At 43.0% G+C, this 16,986-nt stretch overlaps 1 protein-coding gene across 1 annotated transcript; it reads left to right on the forward strand.

Annotated features, from left to right (window-relative positions):
* Positions 1–14,825: 14,825 nt before the first annotated feature.
* PPP1R3G (protein phosphatase 1 regulatory subunit 3G) lies at positions 14,826–15,737 on the forward strand. The gene has a single exon (XM_074146870.1). The coding sequence runs from the start codon at positions 14,826–14,828 to the stop codon at positions 15,735–15,737; it is 912 nt and encodes a 303-aa protein (XP_074002971.1).
* Positions 15,738–16,986: the final 1,249 nt, after the last annotated feature.

The following is a 16,986-nucleotide window of genomic DNA, read 5'->3' on the forward strand; positions in this document are numbered from 1 at the left end:
TCTGCTTCCGTTGTCCTCTCACTGCTCATTTTGTATGTTGTATACTTTATATAAAGCATATACAAAAGTGTCCTCTCTCTGCCTTCCTGTAGTATTTATCTTTCCGGTCCCCTACCTCCGTGGCTCCTGATTTATTTTAAAATGGTACCACACAACTTCCTTGTTATTTGCTATTTCTGTACACTACACAAGGCTGTATGTAACCTTGCTTAAAACACCACTCATGTCTGTTCACCAGACATATATCAAGCTGGCAAACCTGACGCTCGGTTTTGATGCCAGTTTGATGATAGTAGTTGCAGAAATCTCAAGCTTGCCCTAGGAGATCTTGACCTGCTATTTCTAGATGTGACGTTCAATATTAACGCTCAGGGGTACATGAGTTTGGTTATTCCTCTCCCTGACGTGGTCGGATACCAAGAGGAAAAGTTTGTTCAGTATAGACTAGTACAGTAAGTTTGTTTAGTATAGAAAAGTATAGGTTATGGTAAGGTCATTTGTTCAACAACTGCAGTGCTTTTAAATAATCAACTCTAATAATAATAAACCGTCAATTTCCTATGATTTTACGTGTTCACCAGCTGCATATCTTCGTGGCTTGATATCATAACCCCAGCACTTTTGTTCTCTACCTGGCCAGTTATTGGCTGTTTGGCTGAGGCAAATAGGTAGCACTTAGGTTTTCTAAATCTGTCTTTCCAGCCTAGTGAATTTACGTTATGGCTCCAGCTTCAGCAGTCCATACGCCCAGGCTCCGCTTCTAGCATAGACTGCACTTTTCTAGTGCTCTATCTATGTTTGGGTCTGCCTGATGTTGCTGACTTAATAGTTATAAATAGCTAGCAGTGTAAAAAGGCTGGTTCTTGCAAGGCCTGCGTTACAGAACCATGCTTACCTGATGGAAGGAGGGATGCTATCGAGGAATTACTAGTTCAGCACTTCTGGCTTGTTAGGCAGATTCAGACCTGCTTGTTTCAGGGCACATAGTCTCCGAGTGCTTGTTTACTGAAGTGACATCAAGACACTGCTGCTCTGAACTCAGTGGCTTGTATCCTCCAATGCATGAGACAGATGAAGCTGCATGTTACGAGGTCACTGGCACATTAACCTTTGTGGAGGAGGGCTGAATTCTGCACTTACATTGCCTGCATAAATTGAATTAATTGGATCATTATGAATAATAATAATAAAAAAAGCTATGTAATTACAGTAGCCTTCTAATTTAAAGCATTCAAACATTAATGGGAAGAGCACCACATGATTAATGTCAGTTATTATCATACCCACAAGCAGAAGCCTCTGTGCGCAGACAAGCGTCACACTGCGACGATCAGAAAGCCTGTTGTACTAAAGGGGTGAAAAGTTCAAGCCTCTGATCAATAAGCCCACAGATCCAGAGAGAAAATTCAGCTATGTTCAAAGCAGACTGTGGAGTTGGGTTTTTTTTGTGGTTTGGGTTTTTTTTTTGTGACCTTCTCTATACTAATACAATTTATGCTTTCTACTAGGGATACAAATGGATAGGAAAAGAAATGAGGGGAAAATACATTGGGGAAGGGTCAAGAGAGTCACGATTCACGGTTGCATATTCAGAGTTAAGTCAGCATTTTAGGGATTTTGGCAGGAGCGTAGTTCACTGCAGCTCAGTGGAGCATTGAAGGATTCACATCACTGCTCAGTTAGTTTGGTTCATATGTCAGGCAATTAATTTTAACCCACCCTTACTCGTATACCTTGGCTGTCCTATTATAGAGTACATTTAGCATGTTTTAGAGAGCTCCCTGAAGATAATTAAAAAAACCCAAACATTAGGAGTCCAGTAGCATGTGCTGTAACATACAGAATTTCCCTATCTTTAAATGGGCTATATGTATGTACACTAATTGTTGGTAAATGCTGAAATTTTTATCGTGGTTGTTACAGTTTTGTGAGTAATTGGGTTTCTGTATATTGTTTAAAAAAAAAAAGACATTTTAAACTTTAAATAATTTAAGCAACACAGCCCCTGTAAATCTATCACAGTTTTCCCAAGGATTTCAAACCCGTGACAGGGTAATGCAGTTTTACAGCAATTCATGCTTGAAGAGAGTTACCGGCTGTAGTCAAGAGGAAAGCAATGCCTTGAGGCAACCTGTGGTAATAGCCTGGAGTAGGGAAGGATCTCTGAAATGTTTCCTGGGAGTGGTGAAATTTGATTCTCTTTTTGTATAAAATAACTGGGTTTGGAAAGAAAAGTCTGATCTTCACATTTTGAACAATATCTCTACTTGAGAAGCCCAGATGCTTCTTTCCATGTATTTTTTTCACTATTGAAGAGCAATCCTAACTCATTCTTTCTGCTGGATTTTCTGATTTTAAAAATAACATTATTAAAATAGAGTTTCATAAAATGAAACCTAGACAAGTACCTGTCACAGATATTTTGAAATGGGTTTGTGTTTTTAAAATTAATCAAAATATTTTTCTTTTCAGTCAATATTTTTTTCTTAAGTATTGACTGCAGAAGAGAAAGAAGTAAATTGTCTAAATCTTTTAACCTTGGTTGTTGTAATTAGTACTTTGCAAAACAGAAACAAACAGATAACTCTGGTGCCTTGTTCATTTGAGGTGTATAAGACTGTAAACCAGCAATTTACTTCATCAGTGTCAACTTTTTTCTTCACTGTGGAAAGTGGAAAGATGGTGAAGATGTAGATTTACACACTTTGGTCCAAATATTCAGAGCAGTGATGGATTGTAAAAAAGATCCCACTCAGACTTGTCTTTCTAGAAGATTACAAACAAAGCTTCTGCCAAGCTACTCCCCAAAGCAGCTGTTCGAGCCAGGAAGAGTAGTAAATGCTAACCATGGACCGAGTTGCTGGATTTGGCTTAAATGCAATTTAAAAAAAAATCCGCAACCACCTGATCTGTTTCTTCTAGAGTTACCTCTCCTGTAATCTGGGAAACCTCACACTCACTTTTGTGATACTACAGTGGGAGAAGAAATGAGAGGGATAATTCATCTGACAAGGTTCTGGGGAGCAGGAGTGTATGTCATCTGTATTGAAGCACAGTCTTCACCTCCACTTGCCTCCTAAGGATCAGATTTTGGCTGGGCCCTACATGGTGGGGGAATGTTCATGCACTTTCTCTCTCCCTCTAAACAGACCAATTGTCATTCACATTATGGCTAACAGGAGGCACATGCATTCTTAAAAGACGCCCGTTGGGGCAAGCTACTCCACAGAGCTTGAGAAAGAGTCAGGAATCTGTTCCCTATTCACACTTCCTTGCAGAAGGTAACAAACAGCAGCCATGCTCCCGTGGTTGCTCCTTCATCTTCTGGGAAATGTCCTAGGGAGTGCTTACACACCCACCTCAACATTCCACAGGCAATAAATGTGTCCCCGTCCTCATCCCATAACAAGACAGGGAAACACCATTGTCTTTTCCATTGCTAAGATCTTCTCCCCCAGCTCTACAGATAACATTTACATTTTGGTAAATTTAAAACAATTGTGTTTCCTATAAATGCATTTTTATCCAAACAGCTAGGGAAAAATGTGGATTTTCCTCCATTATTTTTTCATGCATAATGTATTTGGGAAAAAAATTGAATAAATGCTCTGCCACTAAAGGTCAGCTCTTTATCTGAGGTCCAAGTAGCTTCTGCAGCGTCTGATACACAACCCATTCACAGAAAACCAGTTGCTGATTGCTATGATGGGAAAGAAAAATATTTTTTTCTTTAGAGCTTGTGTCCTTTTATTCTGACTGCTCCGCTAGCAGTTTATGTTCAGATGAACTTCTTGCCAAAGTGGCTGCTACAGCTTCTGGCCAAACATGTTAGGGAACAGTCAAGCCTTTGTGCATGTCTGGAATTTTGTTTTAGATGAAAAATCCAGACAAGAAACTGCACCATCCATTCAATCACGCAAGCAGCAAAAAATTGAATCAGTGTGAAGACACAGCATCTCAAAAAAAGGAAAATAAAGAAAACGACTCGCATCTTGTTTCAGTTCAGTGCCAATACTTTATGGGTCTTCCTGTTCTGTAGCATGAATCAAGAAATAATGACTACATAAAGCATAATGATAAGACACCCCCTGAGCATATGGAAGGAAAGAAACATAGAATTTTACATGAAGTCATTAATCTTCAAATTTGAAAGTAAGACAGGCTTCACAGTTAAATAAAAGCACTCTACATTTGGCCAAGATAAATCTTTTGTTCTTGGAGTGAAAAGGACACGATGTCTTTTGGGAGAAGGATGCATCCTTCTTGTGGAAGGAGTAAGAAATGCAATTTTTTCTTCACTTAGGGGGATAAGTACAAAACAGCATATAAAATTAAGTGAAATTAAGTGCAATCTTCAGGACAACGGGTAAAAAAGGAAAACGGGGAAGAAGAAAAAATTATTCTTGAAATAGGCCTTTGAGGTAATTTAACTTAATTTAATCACTGAATGCCTTCAATAGTCAGAATGAAAATGGATCCATTGCTCTTACACTCTTGCTCAGTTCATTAGTTCGTCCTTCCCCGTTGGTTGTTAAGCTGCGCTTCCTCGTGACTCCAGCCTGATTAATAAATCACTTTACAAGGTAACTAACGGCTCCAAATTTTGGTTCCCTAAGATTTGCCTGGCTACTCTTGATATTGTTGAGTTCTCCTTAGCTCTGCCAGTAGGATCCTTGGAGGGAAAGGGTCTGGGTAGGGCTGCTTATATGATTAGGAAGTAGTGGTACGTAGGGGAGAGGGACATTAGCTACCAGAAATCAATTCATAATTGAGACTCTACAGTCTATGATTTACTTAAAAGATTCAGAGTTATATCCTGCACTCATTTACAGCAGCGTAAGTTTGGAATTACTCCTGTAACGTCAGTGAAGTTATTCATGGTATAAAGCAACGAGTCCAATGTGATGAGCAAACAGTGACCTACTTACTGCTGTTGCAAAGAGAATAATGTAGAGCAGTAAAAACTCTCTGTTCACTTTCATTGTGCTCATATATTTCTGTTGTTTGGATGGGGGACAGAGCAGGGTGTGAATGGCAGTGCTTCTTCTTGGGAACATCTTTATCTCGAAAACAAAGTGTCTTCTTTCAACTGAATTGGTTTTGAACTTACAATGCGGCTTCTTCTTGAAATATTTTCAAACTGAAGTGAGTTGAGTCCTTCTGCTTCACCAAGTAAAAAGACAAACAACTCAGTTTTGGCACCATTAGGTTGCATTTACAGTCTAGCATATTATAGAGACATTAGAAATGATGTACTGACTCGTGGAAGTAGCAGCCTTTATATGTCTCATCAGCTTGGGAGGAAAAAGAAATAGGAGACGTGGTTTTGTTTTAGTTGGATATGAAAATGGAGACAGAAGCAGAGTTAGAGCAGATTAGTGGTCCAGATACCAGCAAAGGAAACATATTTAGCTAAACTTCTTCTTCAATATTTACTGTATGATAATGTGAACTATGTATTATCTGCAGATAGCTCATACGTGGAACTGCCCTGAATTGTGCCAAGCTGGTACTAGGAACAAAGAGCCTAAAAGAACTTTATTAAGGTTGCAGTCTCCATTCATGATGATATGAAATTATATTCTTTGATAAGGCTTTAATGCCACGATCACATACTATTTACATGGCTGGAGGACTTGGACTTTATTTGCTTTAAATTGCAAAGAATGCAGGAAAGGAAAGGATGGTCCTGCCATGGAAGCAAGTGATTTCTAGCCTAAAGGGACTAAATTTTATCGCTGCTCCCTACATAAAGCACCTAGCAATGCTATGCAAATTGCTTAAACTAACTTGGTTACCTACTTACTGCATGTTGCTAACTTCTACCCTGAGAACCCAAGCAGTCAGATTTCTGAGGTACAGAGCACTTACAGCTCTAGCTGAAATCAAAAGGAGCGATGCTCTGAACACATTTTATATACTGATAAGCAACCTCAAAAGTCAAGCTGCACACTTACAAAATGACCATTTAGAATAAATGGACACTTTTGACCTTTACCTCTCCACAGCTCAGCTCTCTAATGGTAAAATCAGGAATACTTCATCTCATAGTAGTCTACTGTTTCTGAAGCACTTGGAAGATAATTGTACAGAGCACTATGGAGCATCCCATGAGGAAATCCAATTGCATCTCCAGAGCAGGGCTGGAATACTGTTCAATAAACAAGGCCTACAGCTACATTTTGAGCAATGTAGAGAAAAGCAATGACACCACCATTGAGTAGCTGTCTATCTTACGTGCTTAATGAGACAGTCCTGAGGGAAAAATGGCCAAAGAATGCATAATTAAAGGCTGTAACCTAAATGACACACTCAAAAAGGCTGCATTAAGGTTACAAAGGCAATGTGACTTTGGGGAATTTCTAGCGTATCGATGCTTGAATCTGTATTCTCAATGTTCTTTTAACATAGATTTTTTTGTGGATAATTAATACTAAGCTCTGCTTTACTCTTTAGAAAAACGTAATGATGCATTGATTTGATGAAATGCAGCATATATCCCCACTGAAATGTGGGCACTACGAAAGAGTAGACAAAGTATATTTTATTCCCCTGAATTTGCAGGACAAGGTTTATCTCTGTTTAAGGTCGCTGTTGTTTAGCACAAACTTTGGCTAGGCTACTGGGACTTGTCTTGAAAGAAATTGCCATGGGTTCTTCAATGAGCGGTAGCAGACATGAGTTTGTACATGAAAACTAGGCATAGACCTAGTATTATTTCACTAATTAGTTTATATTTTATCATGCTTATAACATTTTATAACATCAGCTTGGGGGAACATATCTCCCACTCCTGCAAAGCAGTCACTTTGCTGAAATTACTCAGCTGTTGCATCTACACATACATTTGCAATTGAATGCTTGATAAAATGATTTGTAGGCCTAGGTCAAATCATTTTACTTGACCATCAGCATCACTCTAGTTTCGCTCAGCAATTCTTTGCAAATATCCAGTATGGGTACTGGTCAGCCTGATCTTTATTTTTTCTAAGCCGTTCTGTGCATCCAGGTTCCTCTACTGCATTTGTCAATCAACTCAGGAAGGCTACCATTTTCACAGCTCAGGCGATACAAGCACAGTGAAGGCAGGGAAGAAAAAAGCAGCTTCCTAAAATGCAGTTGTTTAAATAAACAAGTGATTAAAGCATCTGTTTAGTTTTCATAATAAGATGTTTCAAATCTGTTACAACTAGAACAGTTCAAGATTTTTTTGAAGACGGGAAGTAATGTATTTTCCAACAAAATTGCCATTTGTTCAGTGAAGAAAGTTAGTTTCTGCTAAAAACAACTAACTGAAGAATGGCTTGTTTCCTTACTATGAGACACAGCAGTTTTTTTTTTAATACCTTGTAAACTTTCCATGAACTTTTATATGACAGGTTCAGCTGCAATGCTGAGTTCACATTCGCACTGCTCCTCCTCCCTCATCCTCTAACCAATGAGTTCTGCCTTCTCTTCTCCCCACCCCAGGCTGCAGCAGGTTACCTCTTGAAGTGTGCTAACACATCCTTTCATTTTTGTTTGATGATCTGTTTCTGTCCTAGATTAGTACCCTGGCAGGATCACGTGTGCCTTGTATTGAAAGGCTTCAACTCTGGCTTGCTTCGAGTAGAAGAAGGTCCTGATTTTAAAGTGTTTTCTGATTTTAAAGTGTTCAGCAATGCTGGTTCAGTTTGCAGGACAGGTGATCCTTTACATGTTACTTCATTTTTTCATTTGGTTGCTGGAGAAGGCTGCATTTGCAATTAAATGAAATTTAAAAGTGATTACAATCAACCACACCACCAGATGGAGCTTCTTTTCTGCCTTTCCCACTGAAGGTGCTGAAACCGTGGGACTGAGCTCACTGGGACTGGTGGGACTTAACTGTATTTATAGTCATATAGAAACCTCTCTTTTTTTTTTACTTCTGATGATGCAGGATTGAGCATGCCCACATTCATGTATGGCTATGTCAGTGATTTTTATTTGGATACCATTAGTGGTAGCTATTGTGCCAGTCCTTTGCTTTTGCAGGGTTAGGCTGTATCATGCAGTCCTGTTTCTTGTTCATACACTTGAGAGTTTTCAAGGATAGGCTTACTTGTTAGAATGGTACAGTAATATTAAAGCAGCACATATTTCTGGTTTCGCATATTTTTTTTACTGTAAAAATGATTAACATACTTTAGAAATGCAAATCTCTCTTTGTTCAGACCACTACATAATCTATTTTATTCACTGAAATTCATTTAACTCTGAAGTCTTCTTTTAGCAGTATTGTATTGTGTTACAGATACCCAGTTGCTGGTATATATGTACATCAACTGAAGTTATGGTGTTCAGAAGTCATGAGAATCAATATACACGACTGTGATAACCATTCTCTCGCTTAGAGGATATACTCTATCAGGGAGCTGGTTTGCTGTCTACCATCACGCTTAGCAACTGAGAACAAACTGTAACTGAGGCAGTCCTGGGGAACTGCAAAGAGACAGGGTTAAATTTATCCCTTTTTCAGCAGTTTGGAACACTAGACATTCAGGCAAACAATTTTTAACATTGAGTTAATACAGCAAGATTACTTGGAAAGCCTATTCCCGTGTTTTAACCCAAGTGAAAGAAATAGGACTGACGTACAACTTACCCGGCTGTGACTGCTGGACCGAAATGGTTGGCCTGCTTTTGCCAGGAGGTACCAGAACAGGCTTTATTGCACAATTCTATTTTCCCAAAAGACGGGGAGGTATCTGAGCTGATGAGGTCAGGTTGCCATTCCATTATGCCACGTCAAACACAACTGCAAAGACTGGTGGAGGCTTCGCCAGCTGACGTCACGAAGGTCCTTCTGACCAGCCAGCCAATTCTGTCATCCTAGGAGAGGCCAAATAAGTTCATGCCACTATTGATTTTGAGTGAGCTACATGCCTTGCTGCTTGTGACAGAGACAAACATCAAAATGCAAAACAGAATTAATGTGGGTACAAGTTCATGTCATTTTCCGTTTTCATGTCTCAATTCCAATCGGCAAAAATCTAACATCTTGGCAAAAAAATCTAATGCCTTGGACATCTAATGTTCATGTGCTAACAACTCAAAAAGCTGGTCTAGGATGTGTTGTTTTGTCATTTATGTGTTATATACTTTCTAAGAGTTCATTTTGGAGGGTATGTATGTCAAGCATTTGGAATTTTGGAGTGTCCTTAGTCAGGAGGTAAACATATCTTCTGTCTGAATAAGTTTCCTTACATAGTGTCAAGAAGACACTGGTTTTTGTTTTCCAGAGGCAGTCTGCTAGGTGGCAGGACAGGAGCAAAATCCAGCAGTTTAAGACAGATGGCAAGAAAAAAATTGGTTTTAATAGCTCAGCAACCGTTTTGGGGGTGGAATGCCCTTTATATCAAACTACTGTGGATAAAATGGAGCTTTGTTCTCACTGAAGTCCAAAGCAATATAGTAGCATAACATAGGGCAAGAATTTGATCAGAATTATATTTTTCCTAGATTGCTAAATAAAAAATATACATAAACGTAGAGGTTTTACATGTGAGAACCTGGATCCTAGTGTTCATCAGAAACCTTTGAAAGAGATGTGGTTCTGCAACTTTCTGGGGATCCACATTAAAGCAAACAAAACGCAGAAAACAAAACCCTTTTCAACCCCTATACTGTGAATACACTTTGGAAGCTGAAACCGTTTTTCTCACTGTTAATCTGAACTTTTCCTTTTCAAAGACTGTCTATTTGTGTTAAACTGTTGAAATGCAACTGTAGGTCTCTCTATTAGGATGGCAGTTTGTATATGGGAGGCTTTTTTATCATAATATGATTTACTGATTAAAAGTCTGACAAATAACTTAAGAATTTAAGTGCATTACATGAATATAAGAAGTTTTGATAAATATCTTATAAATATCAAAGGTATTAAACCAAATCTTTGCACCTCTAAGAGCGATAAGAACAAAGCAACACTTTGGAAATCTTAGTGAATGGAAAATTTGTGCAACGTGGTTTTGTCACAGTTAATGCCAACTCCAGCCTGAATTTAGTTCAAGCACTTGGAATTTTTTCCATACACTTTCTGAAAAACAGAGTTAAAAAAAAAAAAGATTAATCCTTTGTGCCATTACTATATCTTTGCTTGTCACAAAGAATGGGCTTGATTTCATACCAGATGCAGAGATATCTCAGACCTACTGAAAGAAATTACAAAACTCCAACTTGGAAGAGGTTAGCATTTCACCAAAGTGAAGGGACATTCCTTGCCTTATTGCCAAATACTTCATCTGAGATATCTCAGGTAATTGAAAAGGATATTCCACGTTGTTATGGGAAACACAGCCATTGCTGTAATTCAGGAAAACTGAATAAATATATTTTCGTATATTTAAAGTAATCTCTGCATCCCATAAGGAACGTCAGGTGCAAGTCTGCTACCAGAAAAGACAAAATATACAGCCGACATCTCTAAAAGTGATTGTCTAAGAGACTGAAAGAGCTAAAGGATTTTGCTTAAATTCAGTTTAAATCTTTGTATTTACAATTTGGAAACTAAAGTAATCACTTCCTAAAATAATCACTTCCAACAAATATTTGTTTTCATTTCTGAACTTTTTCCATTACAAACCTAGTGCATGGCTTTTGGGAGTACAGCTGCTTAGTTTTTCCTGCATAAAGAAAAAAATTAGGTCTAATAATCTAACTTCTGAATAATTTCTATTCAGATTGCATAGATCCACTAAGTTTTTCATTCAGTGTTTGACAATCCTCACAAACATAGTAAATTGAAATTGTATCCTTATTAAAAACACAGAGAAGCTAGAGCTTCCTATGGGATAGGAAGGGTTTTTTTTTTAATAATTGAGAAGGCCATTAATATCCTCCCTGCCATTTTGAACAAGTTTTGTTAAAACTGGGATGAAGAACTACATGATTTTGAAAGTGAAGCAAGAAGATAATTCAGAATGAATGCTGCTAGAATTTGAGAAAAGATGTTATTAATTTTGTGTATGAACTGTGATAATCTCTGCATATTTCTAAACCCCTGTAAATTGTTTCATAGTACTTAGGAGCTATTACTCACTCGTGTTTTCTGATAAGCTATTGTCACGGGAGATTTTCTTAGAAAAGACTTGAGTGGGAAATTGGAGATATTTGGCATATTTGAACTAGGTACATCCAGAATTAGAATACTTTCCTCTTGGACTAACTGGAAAATCTGCTAGTTTGGGGTTTGAAGGTTGAAGCTAATATTAAAAGTGCATAAAAAGCAATGATGAACAGTGTTTGAATGGGCTTCTGGATTACATTGTGTTGTTGAGGTGGATCAACAGACTCCTCCAGTTACTTGACTCTGGGTGTCTGCAAACAAGTATTTTCATGTCCGTTTTGTGTCCAAAGGATGATGAATATTGATCCGCGTAACTTGACCAATTTATTAAATTGCACGTCAAATAGAGCTCCAAACCAAAAATCTCTGATCTAGCGAGTCCCGAGAAATACAAACTCATGCGATCGTAGTGTGCATTGAGAAAGTAATACCACGGATCGCTTACCAGTGATTTGCACATTCATTTTTTTATGTCATTCAGCAGCCATCTTAGGATGCAAACGCTCCTGCAAGATGTGTGTGTTGAATGCAGGATGGGGAGAGGGTAGAGGGAAGTGAAAGAAGAAGGTGCTGTGTTGATCCTGTGTGTAGTTTATGACCTTAAACGTAACTGGTCAAAGCTCTGGGAAAGCAAAAAACCTCCTGACTGCAAATCTGCTGTCTCTCTTTTACCAGGAAATCTTTATCTCAACGTTTCTTGAATAATAAATATGGTGAATAACACTTAGAAGCCTGAGACCCTGGTTGCCCCCTTCTTTTAAGAGAATCCATTTTGAAATACTTCAGAGGCAACACTAAATGCCTCCTTGACTAATGTCCACTGGCATAGTTTGTCACATAGTTGAACATCTGTTGTAAAGGTTTAGGTGATTTTAAATTACTCCCTTTCAGAATGGTAGCAATCGATTACCACTAAAAATCCGACTTCCCTTTGTATGCCATTAATTGCCTGATTTTAATTATTTTACTGCAGTGCAGATTCCTGTTGCCGTAACTGTTTTTGCTTAATTTCTGTGAACAGTAGTCCTTTTTGCAGGCCTGTCTCCCAGAGTTATGGAATATGTAAGAAATGTATATTAATTGCTACAATATTACTTAACTTTTGTCAATATTTACATTAAGTTTCTCTTTCTGCTGTCCCTTATTTTGCTTGAACCTTTCACATTCCTCTGCAATTTCCAGTACTCCAAATGGTTTTGCGTTATCAGCAAATGGCACATTTTTTCCCTTTACTGCTTAACATTTGTTAATGATTTGGCAAGCTGAGAAAGCATGCACTAGTGGAATAAACACCACATGAGGAAGTAAGGGCTGGTTTCTTCATTTCTGTGTTCCTCACCATAAAATAGATACCACTATTTTATATAGAGAAAGTAAAGTAGTAGTGTTGTTTTTTATCTAAGGAATCTTGACAATATTGTAAGTACTAAGCACTGTTACCCACACATCATCTATTCATTTTTGTTCTTGCCAGCTTGGTAATTTGAGGTGCCACAAGCCCGGGATAGGTGGGTCATTAGGTCTCATTTTCCAGGCATGAGTAAGAAAGCACCAGCATTGCAACCTGTTTTCATCAAAGTGCGTGCTAACAGGAGAGTGGCCCAACATTGTCTCCCCTTGCTCTGTTACTGCCACAGGTAGGTCAGAAGCGATGGTGAAAGCAGGTGAAACTGGTGTCTTCCTTGCCAACAGTCGTGTGTGGAAAGACCATCCTTCCCCTCCTTCTTGCGCTGCATCGCAGACCTCAGCTGAGTCTCTGAGCAGCTCAAGAGCGTGCTCTGTGGTTTAGTACCACTAAGGTGAGGCTGCTTAGTTCGAAGAGCTTAAATGATGGCACAGCAGTTCACTTGGAGAGCCGTAGGCAAAGGAGTGCTCCTATGAAGAGTTCAGCCAACAGCCTAGGGAACGTGGCAGCTTGCAGCAGAGCGGTGGTGACGAGCAGTTGATGGCAGACTGGTACTCGTCATGTTTTCCATTAGCACAGCTGGTGCCAGCGAGAACATTTGTCCTTCGTTCCTCTTTTTACAATGCTCTAAACTGAATTACTAACCAATGTCGAGTGCGCAGCCAGAAGCTAGAGGGGTCAGGTTATTCGGCACTTCCAAGTAACTGTTCACTGTTCAGCTCTTCAGTCGAGGTGCAGTAAGAACATCCTCACAGCAGCATCTGCTGAGGAAACTGTTTAGTGGTGTTTCTGCTGCTTTGACATTCGTTCCTCTGCGAGGCCCAGCCTGCACGCTCTCCTGAACTGCACTGGGTTCACTCATGTTGGGAGGCTGCTTTTTGGCAACCAGACTGATGCTAAAAATAAAATAAACTATGCAAAACAAACAAAAAAAACCCTCTGATAAATCCATAGTGGGAGTGTACTGCTTCAGAAAGTACCGTGTTACTTGCCTATGATTTTTAGTGTCTATTCCACAAGAAAAAGAATGGAGGGAAATTTAATAATGTAGTATTTTTGCAATCATCTGTGCAAATCAGCCCCGGGCAACAGCAGTGGCATGCACAAATTTTACATACAGAATTAAGTTTGGAAAATTCCCAGAGATGGATCTCACCATATTAATAAAAGTATTTTGCTGCGAGGATGCTGTTTACTATACATCATGCTCAGAAAATAAAACTGATGGAAGGTTCTAATGATATTTATTTGTTCAAAAGGTAAAGCCTGTATTTTGTTTTTCCTCCTTGATTTTTTTTGTTGTTGTTAAGTGGAAACTTCGAAGACAGCCTGACCTTCAAAAATGGTGCATGTGCACGGGTGTGTGTGCCTCCTGAGCCTTTGGACTTCATTTTCCACAAGCTGAATACTGCTAGGACCAACTGTGGGTAACAAATGGTTACAGAGATTTGCTTACACGAGATATCATACTTTAAAAAGTGAACGCCTTTGGTGTTCCTTTTACCTTTGGGGTTTTGCCCTCGAGCTCCGGTCTCAAAGCTTTTCTCTGCGGGTAGGATAGGTGGAAACCAATTTAAACATAAAAGCCGGGGGGTGTGTGTGTGGCGTGTGGTGTGCGCCTCTCACAAGCGCTCAGCTGCAGAATGGACACCTGAGGAGCTCGGCACATGGACCGGACCCGTCGCTGCCCACCCTCGGGCCGGCGGGGAGGGGGGCGGCTCAGCCCCGGGGGCACGGCTGTAACTCCTCCGTGACGCCAGCGTGGCGCTGGGCGACGTCCTGCTTAATCCTCACCCTCGGGGCTTTCTCTTCGGGGTCTCTCCGATGGGTGGAAACTTAAATAATGATGATAATGATAATAACTAATTATAATAACAACGAAGCGGCCTCCAGCAGCGCTTTCCCCCCGGCCTGACTCCGCGGGCCGGAGCGGGGGGGGACAGCCCGCTGGCACCGCCGGCTCCGCGGGCGCGCCCGCCGTTTCTCCCCACATTTCTCCTTCCAAACGCCCCATAAAACGCCCGACAGCGTTGCTCGCAGCGCTCTCCTCCGCGCCCTGGCAACGGCGGCCCCGCCGGCGGGCTGCGGGCGGGCGGGGAGGACGTGCGGGGCCGCCCGTCGCGGCCGCTCCTCTTTCCGCGTTGCCCGTCCCGGGAGGTCCCGCCCCCGCCCCGCAGCCCCGCGGGGAGGCTCGGGGCCCGGCGGGGGGGGGGGGGGGGAGACGCGCCCCCCGCCCGGGGCCTGCGGCGGGGGTTGCCGGATAAAGCGGTGCCGGCCGCTCCGTCTGCCGCCACAGGGGCGGCCGGGACGGGCCCAGCCGGCGGGCCCGCCATGGCGAGCCCCGCACGCCCGCGGCAAGAGCTGGCGGCGGAGGAGCAGCGGCGGCGGCTCCGCGGCCCGGCCCCGACGGTGCCCTCGGAGGCCAAGCGGGAGGCGGCGGCGGAGCGGCTGCTGCTGCTGGAGGTGCGCCGCTGCGGGCGGCCGCCGTCCCCCGTCCCCGTCCCCGGCGAGCGGCGGGAGGAGGGGGAAGAGGAGGGAGAGGCGGAGGAGGAGGAAGAAGAGGAAGAAGAAGAAGAGGCGGCGGCCGAAGGCTGTTGCAGCAAGTGCAAGAAGCGGGTGCAGTTCGCCGACACGCTGGGGCTGAGCCTGGCCAGCGTCAAGCACTTCAGCGACGCCGAGGAGCCGCAGGTGCCGCCCGCCGCGCTGTCCCGCCTGCAGAGCCCGCCCGGCGAGGAGCGGCAGCCGCCGCCGCCCGGCCAGGAGCCCCCGCCGCCCGCCCTCCGCCTGCTGCCCGACTTCCCCGACGGCGGGGAGCCCAGCGCCGAGCGGCTGCGGCGGCAGCGCGTCTGCCTGGAGCGGCTGGGGCGGCCCCCGGCGCCCAACGACGTGCGGGGCACGGTGCGAGTGCTGGGCTGCCCCGGCCCCAAGGAGGTGACGGTGCGCTACACCTTCAACGAGTGGCTCTCCTTCCTGGACGTCCCCGCCGCCCCCCTGCCCCCGGCCCCGGCCACCGCCGGCGACCCGCCGGCCGAGCGCTACGGCTTCAGCCTGTGCGTCCCGCCGAGCCTGCGGGAGGGCTCGGCCCTCCACTTCGCCATCCGCTACCGCAGCCCGCAGGGCGAGTACTGGGACAACAACGGTGGCCGCAACTACACGCTGCGGTGCTTCGGATCCCCCGGGGCCGGCCCCGCGCCGCCCCCCGCCGCCAGCTTCCCGCCGCCCCCCGCCGCCCCCCGCTACTGATGGCCCGGCCGGGCGGGGGGCGGCGGCCGCAGCCCCGGGCTCGCTCGAGAGGGCGCCAGCCGAGGCAGCCGTCCCGGAGACTCCCCGAAATCTGGTGGTTTTTAAGCGGGCGCTTCGGTTTTGCCGGCAAGATACGGATGATCCTAGGCTCGCATTGCTGTGCCTTGTGGAATCGTGTTTCTTTTGGGTTGTTTTTTTTTTTTTTTGAGAGAGAGAGAACAAGGAGACTGAGTAGTGTGGGCTTTGCTTTTCCCCTCTTGAAGTGAATTTTTGGGGTCTTGATTTGGGCTTGACTTCACTTACCCGGTTAGTCAGAGATGCACGGAGCACTTGTGTGAAAACTTAGCGGCATGTTCTCTACAGATTTAACTTAGCATCCCAGTTTCCCCATTCTCACAGCCATTTCAAAGACATAGTACCGCAACAGCAATGGTGTGCTTTGTCTTTTTTTTTTTTTTAAATTATTATTATTTTTTTAGTTCAATGGACTCTGTAACAATGCGATTCACTGCTGTGATCACCTGTCAAACTCATGACAGGCTTGCGTGCCCGTCCCACCTTTTGCCGTGCCTGTGGCAGCTCTGAACAACAGGCAGTCGTGTTGGAGCTGGATCTGGGGCTGGACTGGGCTGCTCTGGTTTTTGTCATTCAGCACACTTTGATACCACTCCCCGCCTTCCCCAGGCTTGTGTGTAGATCCCGTCTGGCTAATAGCAGCCAACAGGGACTTCTGCAAAAATACTTTCGCTTAAAATAGACTGGTGACTTCACACAATTGACAAGTCTAAAAACGGGACAAAGGAGGAGTTAAAAATATTTGCTGATGCTGGGTGTATCAAGAGAACTTTGGTAACACCTTTGAGTAATGCACTCTAAAGTAAAAAACAGTGTCTGTCTCACAGTTCTGTGTTTTCAGATTTGGGGAGCAGTGACTGATTTGGATGACCTTCTCACCGAGGAGTGACAATGCGATGTAGAGAGGGTGTCCTCAGTAATGAATGAAAGCGAGTGCCTTAGTTCAGCTCTCCTTATGTTACATTTTGCACCACATTTCTCAAGTATTTATAATTTATTTGACTTATTTTGCTACATCTTTTTCAGTATTTGTATATTGTTGGGAAAGGGGTTTGTGTGCACACCGTGGACTTTATGGCACTGGACACTTGAAATGATTTCTGTAGTCTTCACTCTTGCATTGCAAGCCCAGAGGTTGACTACTGCTGGTGTCCCAAGTCCTGAAATTAAGCAA

This window comes from Numenius arquata, chromosome 4 (genome assembly GCF_964106895.1).
Source record: "Numenius arquata chromosome 4, bNumArq3.hap1.1, whole genome shotgun sequence".
In the NCBI taxonomy this organism is placed as follows: domain Eukaryota; kingdom Metazoa; phylum Chordata; class Aves; order Charadriiformes; family Scolopacidae; genus Numenius; species Numenius arquata.